The sequence below is a fragment of the Scleropages formosus genome, chromosome 6, assembly GCF_900964775.1.
Source record: "Scleropages formosus chromosome 6, fSclFor1.1, whole genome shotgun sequence".
NCBI classification, from domain to species: Eukaryota; Metazoa; Chordata; class Actinopteri; order Osteoglossiformes; family Osteoglossidae; genus Scleropages; species Scleropages formosus.
The window spans coordinates 34,008,807-34,021,054 of record NC_041811.1 but is presented as its reverse complement, the minus strand read 5'-3'; the positions used below and the strand labels follow the sequence as shown (position 1 = coordinate 34,021,054).

The 12,248-nt window shown below is 51.8% G+C and overlaps 1 protein-coding gene across 1 annotated transcript in view; it reads right to left on the bottom strand.

Moving 5' to 3' along the window:
• Nucleotides 1-666: 666 nt before the first annotated feature.
• Nucleotides 667-12,248, bottom strand: part of LOC108936502 (breakpoint cluster region protein-like) — a 74,494-nt gene continuing 62,912 nt past the window's right edge. The window contains exons 18-24 of the mRNA XM_029252901.1: nt 8,268-8,327; nt 6,944-7,053; nt 6,491-6,630; nt 5,766-5,900; nt 5,367-5,472; nt 4,963-5,125; nt 667-4,159 (exon numbers count right to left, since the gene is read on the bottom strand). Of these exons, the coding sequence (XP_029108734.1) occupies nt 4,070-4,159; nt 4,963-5,125; nt 5,367-5,472; nt 5,766-5,900; nt 6,491-6,630; nt 6,944-7,053; nt 8,268-8,327 (804 nt within the window). The 3' untranslated portion in view covers nt 667-4,069. The remainder of the gene's footprint in view (nt 4,160-4,962; nt 5,126-5,366; nt 5,473-5,765; nt 5,901-6,490; nt 6,631-6,943; nt 7,054-8,267; nt 8,328-12,248) is intronic.

Below are 12,248 nucleotides of genomic sequence, written 5' to 3'. Positions count from 1 at the left end.
ATGTTATGACAAGGTACAGGCACTCTGCACACTTCGGGACAGCGCACCTGGGCAAGAGCAATTGATCACTTGTGAGAAACATGGTAACTTGGTGTCCTCGTTTCATACTTCCGTTGTTGCCTTTGTATGTTGCTGTGACCCGGTGTTGCTTTTTTAATTAAAAAAAAAATAATCTTGAACCTCAAGTGCCAACAACACACAACAAGACTCGGTGCCTCGGGAAGAGAGGCATCCGTTACCTTTTCTCCGTGACCGTGCGTGGGACCGCGGTCCTGCTGGTTTCGCCTTTACAATGTTAAGGTTACAATTATTTACCCGTTTACAGAGCTGGGTCATTTTTTTTTTACCGGAGCAATTCAGGGTAAGTACCTTGCTCAAGGGTACTACAGCCGGAGGCGAGGCTCGAACCTGCAACCTTTGGGTCCAAAGGCAGTCGTTCCAACCGCTACTCTACCAGCTGTCCCCAAGTTGGTGACCGAGTCGCCCTGTAAGACGCTGACCAAAGCACTACCGTCCAGGTCCCGAGGCTCCGGTCACCCATGGCACAGCAAGCGCAAGTTCTCCCGGAGGCCACGGAGACCTCGGAAGGCGGGAAACCGGAGCCCCTTCCCCGCTCGGCGAGGTTTGCTGCGGAGGAAGTCGGGCAACAGAAGAGAGCAGGCGGCGCATCACGTAGATACGGGAGTTTTTATTGAACAGTTTGTGTACAAACAAGAGGCTACAAACGCCTTTCCCACAACAGTTTGAGTACAGAATCCTTTCCTTCCTTGCGGCGGCGCGATCGATCGGGACACGAAGGCCAAACCCGAAGAGGAATCGCTAAATAAAAGATATCAGAAGGGCCGAGCCCAACGCAACGGTCGCTCCGGCGGCCGGTCAACGGAATCCCGAACGCAGATTCCCGGCAGAGCTCGAGCGCAAAGTCCGCCATCAAACGTGAACCGTTTACGTACCGTCAGGATGGGGGGACCGACACCGCCGTGCAAAAACAAGCTGGGCTCCCAGCGAAGTCCGCCGCACGTATTATACGTGGATCAGCTTCCGTGGACGAGGTCAAGAGCTTTGACCTCACAGTCTTGGAACGGTCAGCCTGTTTATTTCATAATAAGAATAATAATTAAAACAAACAAACAAACAAAAAAAAAAAAAAAAAATCTTCCTGGTACATCTCCTCCTAACGTAGCATCTCTCGCCGTGACCGACCGAGACCGAATTAAAACGGACAAAGAGAGGAAGGGAGAGCTTCGTCTCTGCATTTCTGGAGATTCATTGATCAATCGGGAAAGAGGTTCTGCCATAAACCCACGGTGCATGAATAAAAAAAATAAATAAGAGTCGTTCTCCGCATCAGAGGGACGCCGTGACCCGAAAGGGGTCCGAAAGGGGTCCGTCCGGAGCACTTGGCTCCTTTATATCCAGCCGCCCGAGCGGCCCGAAGAGCGAACATCCGAGATGCGTCACTTCATTTACAGGCAAATAAAAAGACAACACCGACGCGACACGGAAACGACGACAGCAGGGCTCTTCGGGCGCGGTGCAGGTCCGAGTGCCGAGCCACCACGCGGCCACTGCTCGCTCGCTCACCCGATCCATCTCTCCTGGGCCACCGGGACGAGAGCAGAGTAAGCTCCGCTCGAACCCGAACCCGAAGCCTCAAGCGCCCCTAAGCCTTGTACGCGAACGACGGCGCGGAGACGCCCGGGGACGCGAGCGCGTTCCCCGCCACCCATCGACAAAACAACGAGGAGCCCAAATAAATAAATAAATAGGTCAAACGACACTTAAGGAGACTCGGGGACAGAAATGAGCTCTGGATTTTAAGCGCTTCCTCGTGCGCCGGACCCCCGGCAGGAGACGCGGGAAGGGCGGGAAATCCGTGACGGAAAAGGACACGAAGGAACGAAGCAGTCGTGTCGCTTTTTAACGCAAGTCATTTCACTATATATATTCATAAATCACCCACAGGACGACGGCGACGACGGCTATAAAAAGGTATTTCGACGCATCTCAAAACGTAGCCCGTACATTTACGTCCGACGTTTCGACGCACGCGGACAGAGTCGGCGCTCGCTACGGAAACGCAGCAGCCCAGCAGAACTAAGGTGCCCCACGTACCGTGCGGTGAAGCCTGGAGGTCACGGTGGTGAAGCCTGGAGGTCACGGTGTCCACCCTGGTCCCGCTGGCTTCCGGGTAAGGAAGGTGCCTCGAACCCCCGACCAGCAGGACACATCGAGCCGAAGACCTCACAAAACCCGTAACCGGCGACAAAAAAGGACGCGCGCACAGCAAAGAAAGAAGTCGTCCTCGACGTGCCTGCGTGTTCAAACCAAGACGCCTAAATTATAACCGCACTCGACTCGTATCGGTCCTTTAACCAAAATTATTAGACTTCTCAGGGTTCAAACCGTGGGAGGGAAGAAGAGGAGGGGAAAGAAGAAAAGAAAAAGCTCCTCCTCGGTCTCGGACGCTCTCGGACACAGAGTGCGGAGCGTACGGAGACAAGACGAGAGGAGACGAGACGGATCGGCGCGGCACACGTTGGCCGGAGTCGTTAAACCACGTGAACTTCGAGCGACGGCGTCTCATCTCCGGGACCGGGTTGCCTGCGTGGCGACACCATCGCGCGGTCACGTCCGCACGCCGGGCTTAGCTTGTGGACACGAGGGCTGGCGGACGGCGCCCGGCCTTTGCGTAGGCGCCCCGAGAAAGACGCGGCTGCCGCCCCGCCGGTGCATTCCGGGAGAGCAACCAACGGGAGCGCGCGACGCGAAGGCGGCGCTGCGGAGAGCAGCGGAGGTTTAGGATCCAAACCCGCTCGCGACCGCGAACGATGACGAACGTGACGCGTGCCAGCCCGAACTCCCGAAGCGAGAAATGCTCGGCGACGCCCTTCGGAACAGAGCGACGGGAGACTTTAGACGACGTTCCTCACAAACGTAGTCGTGACAAGATGGGTCGCTAGAAACAGTTGTGCAGCGAGAAGAACGAACGGGCCTAGAGAAGAATGGGAAGATTCACCGCTGTATTACCTCCTACAAACCGTGAGGCTTTGTGCGTTTTACCTCCAAATGCCACGTTCTCCTCTTCCGAATGCCAACTGATGATGTCGGCAAATATCCGAAGCCGCTCCCTTCAGCTCCTGCTACCCAGGACTTGCGAGAGAGGTTCGGTTCCCCGCATACACGTCGCGTCCAGCGGAATCGCGTCCCCTCCTCGTCCCTCTGTCCCTAGAGGTCTTCCAGGACGTCTCGAGTTGAGTTTTCGAACCCGGGATCCACGCTGGCGTTCGGCGGCCTTCGGAAACCACCGCGCGTACGTTCTTCCGCGGCAGCCGAGCGGCGACTCCCTCGGGGACCCGACCCCCACCTCGGTCGCCGAAACGTTTCCCGACGAAGAGCTCGCGGAAGAGCCTCTCGATCTCCCGACGCCCCGACGTCGACGGGGGAGAAGCGGCGCGACGCAGAACGACAAAGGACAGAACCCTACCCACAATGCTGTGCGCTGCAGAGCCCGCGCAATAGAAAAGGGAGCTCAGGGTCAGGATGAGTGTTAATACATGCAAGGGAGACTCGGGGGGGGGGGGGAGGAAAATTAAAAATAAAGAAAGAAATAAAAATAACCAGGTGTTACTATTCCTACCGGTTTACCAGTTTCTATTGGAATCCGGGCGAGAAGAGCAGTGAGTAGCGGACAGATTGTACAGCGGAACACGGTACACCGTACACTGTGCACAAGCTGCACACCTCAAAATAAAGAGAACACCTAGAACCGACGTTGAAACGGCGACGCTGCTTTGTACAAGATGCCCGATTGGTGAAGCCACACCTTAGTGGGGTAACGTCTATTAAGTGATGCTTTGGCGGCGCCGCCACGTCTCGTGCGCCGGCTGCCGGCACCATCCCCCCCGACCCGAGGGCCGTGCCGTCAACGTGGAGCAACGGGACGTCCGTCCAGGAGGGGACACCCTGAGCGTTGCTCAAGTCCTGCCTTTCAGTCTCTCCCCCCCCCCCCCCTCGCTCCTCTTCCGGGCTCTTCCTGCGCCGGTGGCTCCGGACTCCCGGAGCGCTCCTACACCTCGGTGGAGAAAAGGATGCTCTGACGCTTGCTGTCAGGGGTTGGGATGGTCTCCAGCTGCAGGAAGTACAGCAGCACCTGAACCTGGACCCAGAGAGAACACAGAAGAACAATTTTAAACCCTGCTTCCACAAAGTGACATTTGTGGATTATATACTAACACAGTTTATATTTACATATTATATATATTTAAATTCTGGTATTTTGTGTGCACGTCCCAATGCTTTTTTGTACAATGACACCTGAAGTTACATTCTTTCATCACTATCCTTTCCGTTATATTGGACGGGGACGTCCAACAGTCCAGCCGTTCTCCAAATTGCCCGCACTCAACATCGACCTCTCGTTCACGGGGCCGCGCTGTGGGAAACCAGAGCTACCCGTTCAATTTCCGGAAGGCGTGTGGCCGAGAAGCCTTCGCTTGCTTGGTTTTAGAAACGTGTATCGCATACATTGCGACGCTTTCCTCCAAAGTGAGTTACCATGGTAACGTACCGACAATCATCTGCCCATTTAAACAGCTGGGTGATTTTACTGGAGCAATTTAAGGTAAGTACCTTGCTCAAGGGTACTGCAGCTGGAGGAAGGATTCGAACCTGCAACCTTTGGGTCCCAGTTTTAGCAACGGAACGTTAATGGCACCGAAAGCGCATACAACAAAGCGCTTTACACAACACGACTGTGGCGTCAAGCGAACAAGTTTTACTCGCAAGCCGAGCGCATCGGCACCGTGCGGCGTAACGGGGACGGAGCACGACGGCTCCCGGGCCGGTATCGGACCAAGGGCTGATAGTTTGAGGCCCCTGGTGTTGAAGGAGGACAAGGACAGAGCGGGAAACACAGAGCGCTGCACAGCGCCTTTTAAAGTAAAGGGGCGGGACCAGTACCTGGGACATGACCTCCAAGGACCAGCTGTCACTCATGGTAATGGGCTGCGTGGGATTGGTCGGAATCTTGCTGTCCTTCTCGGAGGGCCGGAGGAGGGTGGGACCAAAGACCGTGGCCAGGTTGTGGAGGGACATCTTGTTGACGCTCTCCTTCTCGGCCACCCTGGGGGACAAAGTCGTAGATGGAGACACGAGGGACGGGCTCTCTCGGAGCGTCAGGAATCGGCGTCGGCGGAGTCGCGCGCAGCTCCGCAAGCTGCCGACAGCCTCTTAAGACCTTCGCGTGGCTGGTCTAATATTAGCCACCCGCTCGGGTCAACGGCCAGAACAAGCCGAGCTCGGAGCGCGCGCGTCTCCCGGCCGGCCGAGCGGCGCCCGCGCTCCGGACGCGCCGACGGCCGTACCTCTTCAAGTGGTCCAGCAGGAAGAGGAAGGTCACCAGGTTGGGCTCTGGCAGCGACAGCAGCAAGTTCAGCATACAGCTCTCCTTGGCCACGCTATCAGAAAGGGCTGCAAGGTAACCGTGGGATTGCCCCACGGGAGAACACAGGGTGAGACAAACATCCGTGACCGGCGGTCGGTCCGCACGAGAGACAGGAAGTGGTCAGTGCCCCCCCCCCCCCCCGTTCAACAGCGTGGCAAAACATGCAAGAGAAGTTCGCTGTAGGTGCTGCGGAGACGGAGGAGGACAGCGTTCAGGGAACCCGACTTGGAGGGACAGGGACATTCAAGGGGACGGTAAAGCTGGAGATCCGTCTCACTCGCGCTCAGACACGCGGCGGCGGCGAAGGCCCACAACTGACCGACGGCCACGGCAAAGTTGGAGTACAGCTCGTCCGTGAAGAGGGGCTCGGGCAGCTCCCGGAAGTACAGCTTCAGGGTCCCGGCGATGGCGTTCACGTCCATCTCGCTCATCATCACGGACACGTCCTTGTTGTCTGCGAACAGGGCAGCGGGAGCGGTTCACCAGCAGGGAGAGGAAGTAGAAACGCGCCAGATGATCTGGCTACCCGAGCTGTACGGCTGAGCCAGGCCGATCCAACGAAATCCAAATGAGGAAAGGTACTTCATAAAAGACAAAGCGTTCGGTGAAAGGGGACGGCGGCACGGCGAGTAGCGCTGCCGTCTCTCAGCGCCTGGGTGGTGCGAGAGGACGCGGGTTCGACCCCCGCGCAGTCTGTGTGGAGTTTGCAGGTTCTCCCCGTGTCTGGGTGGGTTCCTCCCGGGTGCTCTGGTTTCCTCCCACACTCCAAAGACATGCTGTTCAGGTTCCCCCATACTGTGTGTGTGTTCCACTGATGTATGGATGAGTGACCCAGTGCAAGCAGTGGATCTAGCAGTGTAAATCACCGCGGTGAATAAGGTGTGTGGGCTCATAACACTACATAGAGTTCACTGGAAGTCGCTCTGGAGAAAAGCGTCTGCTAAATAAATACATTTAATGTTAATGTAATGGTGCCCCACACTTTGCCGTGTGACGGTGGATTGACCGGGTCGGTACCGCTGCTGCGAAGATACGACAACTTACTGGCGTCAAAAGCAGCCTTCAGGGCCTGGATGTCGGTGGCCACCCCGGAGACGCGGTAAATGCCCACTTCCTCCATGCCCCGGCGCTCAATCTCCTCCAGACACTGGCGCACAATGTAGGGCACCTTGGAGCGCTCCCGCCTGGCACAAACGCAAACGCGCGCACACATTATTAACCAAGCTTTAAAAGGCAACACCCGGGTCCGACCGCATTCGAAAAAGATGCGGCCGACGAGAGACGAGGCCTCAAATATCAATGGACCTTTTACGTTACTATGAAATCTATTCGTGTCGAGTCCACAATGCATACGTCCACGGGCAAGGAAGCGCAACGGCGGCGGCGATTTTCAAGCGACGCAGACGACGGAAACGAAATTACGAAATCGAGGCCGTTCCGAACGTTTAAGGACTCGAGCGCGGGGTTCATCGCGCATCGAGGTACCGCCTTACGCACTTCGTCACCGCTGAGATTTTGACCCCGAACACGCCGGTCTGTTTCTCCGAGGGCATCCTCTTCAGGCTGAACTCGCGGCTCGTGAACTTCATGGAGAGCTTCACTTCGATCTGGAGAGAAGGGCCAAGAGAAGAGCGCGAGTGAGAGTTCCTAAGGACCACCCACTGCTCAAGCAACGAGGTTCATTCGTTCCTCAAAATACCTCCGTTAGGGGTTGGATACCATTATTAATATTTATAACAAACACCATTATTATGGTTGAAAAATGTCGCCTAAAATTAAATACCAAAATAAAACAAGTAAAATAAAATATGTCGTCGTAACAAAGTTACTATTTCAAACAGGTCTTTTAATGTCGTTTTCTCATTCATTCAACCAACCAACCAACCAACCAACCAACGTCAAGAACCATTCGTCAGCAAAAACCGTATGTCCGGTGGAGGGTCATGGGGCCTGGAGCCTATCCCGGAATCGTAATTTGTGAGGGTTCACCCCGGATGGAGGACGTTTCCATAATTTGTCTCGCGGATGTTTATGACACGAGGAAAAAGTTCACGGTGTCCCTTCCCGTGTCCTTCTCTCTGGAGGCGCAGACACGACGCCGTCCAGGTACATTTCCGCGTCCTCGGTCGCTTTGCCGCCTGCCTCAAATCACTCGCACCCTCCAGATGCCCATCTATTAAATGCAATTACTCGGATAAAATGGATTATTAAACTAAATATTTACGGTCTCTCAAATACTCGGTGTGATTCGCTGTTATCAAATTAAATAACTGTTATTACCCAGCTGTATGAAGGGGTAAATAATTGTAACATGGTAAATCACTTTGGAGAAAAGCATCAGATTAATTAATTAATGTACAAACATTACAGCTTTATGGGAATTTTTTCTGTTAAATACCATTATTAAGGTAGCAATACAAAATCAGATTAGTAATTACTGGGTTGGGGTTAGTCAGATTAGTAAGAAAAAAAATCTAATCTAAATCAGAGTATTTTTAAAATTAATTTACTAAATCAGATTAATAATCTTTTTTTCTGTTAAATTTGTTAAATTATGGGAATTTGTTAAATGTTCAGGTAAAATACAAAGTCAGATTAGTAATGAGATTAGTAATACAAAAATTGTATTTACCAACCTACTAATCCAAATCAGATTATTATTTTAAAATTAAATTACTAATATAAATCAGATTAATTAATTAATTTGTTATATTTTTCTGTTCAATGTCACAATACACACACAGTCACATTAGTAGAGTGTGGTTGGTCAGGCTGAGGTGGGGGGGGGGGGGCATGGTGTCATTTACCCGGACCCACTCACCCCATTCATAGGGACCACTGTCCTCTGCCAGTCCTTGCCCTGCAGGCTCTGGGGGTCCAGCTGCAGGAGAGAGAGAGAGAGAGAGAGAGAGAGAGAGAGAGAGAGAGAGAGAGAGAGAGAGAGAGAGAGAAGACGGGTGAGGCCGAGTCGCGCGGCACGTCAAGCCGAAGACCACAAAAGCCACAAACGCACCCCATACGCAGGGAACGTGGAACGATGTCGCGCTTCGATGCTCTAAGGCAGGGTCGGCGACGTGGGCTGCGCCGACACCCACGTTTCACATAACGCGGAAGATGTGTACAACTACCCACGTGACACATGCTATTAAGTTAGACGCACGCATCCCTCACAAAAAACTCATTTCAAGAATTCACGCTTACGGCACATATTTTGGATTGTAAAATTTGCATAACAAAGCTATCGGCTCACAAGAAGCACCTCATGCAAACGGACATTTCTCTTGAGGACGGGAGCCTTGGTCTGCGACCCTGTGCCTTTCCCGAGAATCTCGGCTGTCCGCTCGCAAGCATCTCTCCGAAACCTCGTGACTTATCTCAGCATCAATCTACCGCCTGTGATGAGCCGTAACATTTAAAAGAAAAGAAGTTTTACAGAAGGTGCTGAAAGACAGAAAAAGCACAGGTTAACCTCTCTTATCGGCTTAACACCTGAAGTGATGAAACACAATTCTCTTGAAAGACAACAGCATTACAAGTGGCTGTGTCATTTTATTCAGTCATTTACCGATTGCCTTGTTATGTAATGTTTTAATAATTTACGTTTTACATTTATTTACTTAGCAGATGCTTTTGTCCAAAGCGACTTCCAATGAACTCTATGTAGTGTCATCAGCCCACACACCTTATTCACCGCGGTGACTTACACTGCCAGATACACCACTTATACCGGGTCACTCATCCATACATCAGTGAAACACACAGTCACTCACACACTATGGGTGAACTATGGGCATGTCTTTGGAGTGTGGGAGGAAACCAGAGCACCTGGAGGAAACACACAAACAGGGAAAACATGCAAACTCCACACAGACCGAGCGGGGATTGAACATACGTCCTCTTGCACCACCCAGGTGCTGTGAGACAGTAGTGCTACTTGCTGTGCCACTGTGCCATTATTAAATTAATTTATGATGCCTTTAAAAGCAACATTTCCAAGTTTTTTTAAACAATAAGACTGATATATGGTATCAACTCAAAGTAAAATTTATTGTAATTTAAAAGAACAGTAAAACATCCATCCGTCATTAATGACCACCTGCCCAATAAAAGGGTGGAATTGTTCATGGTGTGAGAACAGCAGTCCATCACAGGGCATCTCTCTCTCTCTCTCTCTCTCTCTCTCTCTCTCATAGGAGGAAACCAGAGCACTGACAGGAAACCCATATGAACACTCATGTGAAAGAATACGCAGACTTTGCACAGACTAAGCCAGGATCTGTGAAGCACCAACACGACCCGCTGTATCACCACAGTCCCTCAAGGAACATAATAGAAAGAAAATAACTAAGACAAATCACAAAAAGGGAAAGGGGACAGAAAAAGGGAGAATTCAAATGCCATCACTGGCAGTATAAGAAATTTTGAACACGTGGGACGCAAGTCTGAATATACAGGTGCCTAGAGGGGTGATGATATGGACTTGAATATGAATTACATTTTTTTCTGAGCTTAAAAAGCAGGAATTTTACATGCTTGGTGGAAAAACAGGTGAATTTTCCATGTCTTAGGAAAGCAGTGTTCTTCGCCATGTAAATAAGAATTAACAGCACGTGTTACAGAAACATCAGCAAACTGATATTAAAGAATAAACTACTCACGCAAGGGAGGCCCTATTTTATTTCATAAATAATAAAGGGTCACAATCAGTCAGTTTTATACTTCATTTCAGACTCAAGGTGGAAGAAGGTTACAATCCCTTACACTGGGGAATACGGTAAACACGGTAAACACACAAGAGGCCTTCGGCGACCGAGCCATTGTTCCCCCGCTGACCCAGTTAACCAGCAGATTAACCCAGAACGTCCCCCCCCACCCCCGAGCGTTGAAGCCCATCGTACACTTTCAATCCCATCAACCAGTTCGAATTGGAAAGGCAATCTGCCCTCAACTGTACAGTAGAGTTTTGGCTGCGTTCCGTTAATCCCTCATCTCAGCCTCTACCATTTCATTAATAATTTACATTATTCGCTCTTCACCTGACACCGGAACCATCCACGGGGAGCGACCTACTTAGTCTTTCGTAGTGCGACGCCACTCATGTCAACAACCAAGCTTTCACTACAGCAACCACACTACTCACGTCACATCTTTTTCTCCAGTCCATTTGATACTTGATACGACCTCTTGTGCACTGTAAATAAAAATGAGTAGCTCAACACACTCAACCCCACCACGGAGGCTCTCAAACCCACCTGAGAAAGGAGGAGAGTTGGGTGTGGGACTAGATACCCCACACTGTAAAACCTTGCCAGCTACAGAAACGCCAACAAGGAAACTTCATGAGATCTCAGCTCTTAGGGACGCCTGGAGACCCCTTGTTGGCGGCCCCAGGAGGGGCGGAAGACACGAGAAGAAGAAATAGACTCTTGTTCTCAAAAGTTCGAACTCAAGAACTCTGCTCTACAACTCAGCTTCACTTGTTGGATATCATGAGATGTTTCTAGTCCTGAACGCTTCCCTCATGACACGTCCACAACTGCATTGGTACACAGTCATTACGAACACATAGAAACCCCAAGGTGTGCATTTCACATGATTTCATGACAGTAATTAAAAAGTAATTTAAAAAAAATAAAGAAATCCACATTAATCTCCAGGCCAAAGTTGGATCCAAGTCAATTTCCCAGCTCAGCCAAGTATGGTCATTGAGTGTCACTCTGCCCTCCCGTCTAAACATGGTATAACTCTTCCACCATGGCCACACAAATCCCATAAGACTGAGACCCAGATCCTAATTCAATCATCTCAACCCAAGAAAGGATACCTGGCCTCACAAACCACTACGTGGATCTCCATGCGTTCTGAGCAAACACCCAAGTCCTCGTCTTCATTTCAAATCCTACCAGGGCTCACGTTCTAAACCCTAAGGTCCGCAACCAGCGAAGCACCATCTACTGCATCTGTGATTCGCCCAACTCTTTACCTTCTGCCTGGCCAGGGTGCTGCGTACACGGCCCCAAAGTCGAGAGCCTGTCCCCCCCAGGGACCTCTTGCTGCCACCACCAGCATCCAGCTCACCCACCACAGAGCAGCAGTCCACCAGCTGGGCACAAGCTTCTTCCAGGACCTGTTCGGTGCCCCCAGTCGCCATCCCCCAACCCCAAGAGCTCAAACACAGGGCTAAACAAAAACAAAAAAACAGGACAATGCCAGAAGAAAAGGTTCCCGTATCCACATCCAGCATGTCCGTCTGGCACGGTCTTTCGTGAACGTTAGGCCTCCTCGAACCCACAGCCGTGTCCCCTCGCCATCCTCCCTCCCGAGGCTGGGCCGGAACGCTCAAACATCTCGCCCAGCCTTACATCCGCTGGTCTCTCTTCTCGCGTCCTCTCCTCTAATCTCCTGCCCAAGGTCCACATGTTCTCCTCTCGCGGCAGACGTCACCGCTCCTTTGTCACCGCCTCCAGCCTCGTACAACCCGGCACTGCCCCACCCCCTCCTGCCCTAATCCTCATTTTGAGCTCTCTCTCCCTCACACACACACACACACACACAAAACCATCCGCTGCTCTACAGCAGACAGCGCTGATCACTTCTAAACCCCAACACCACCCCCACCCCCGCCAACTCCAGCATTTACTCATCGTATGCTAATCATGTTGCATGGAGGCTCGGGGCACTTAGCCAAGCAACAGGGCAGACAGTTGAGCTCTGGATGACAGACTAACCGCCGCTATAATTAAACTTGATGAAATCACTTCACGGGAGCATTAAAGGTGCAAATCAGCAGCTGCAGACGTCC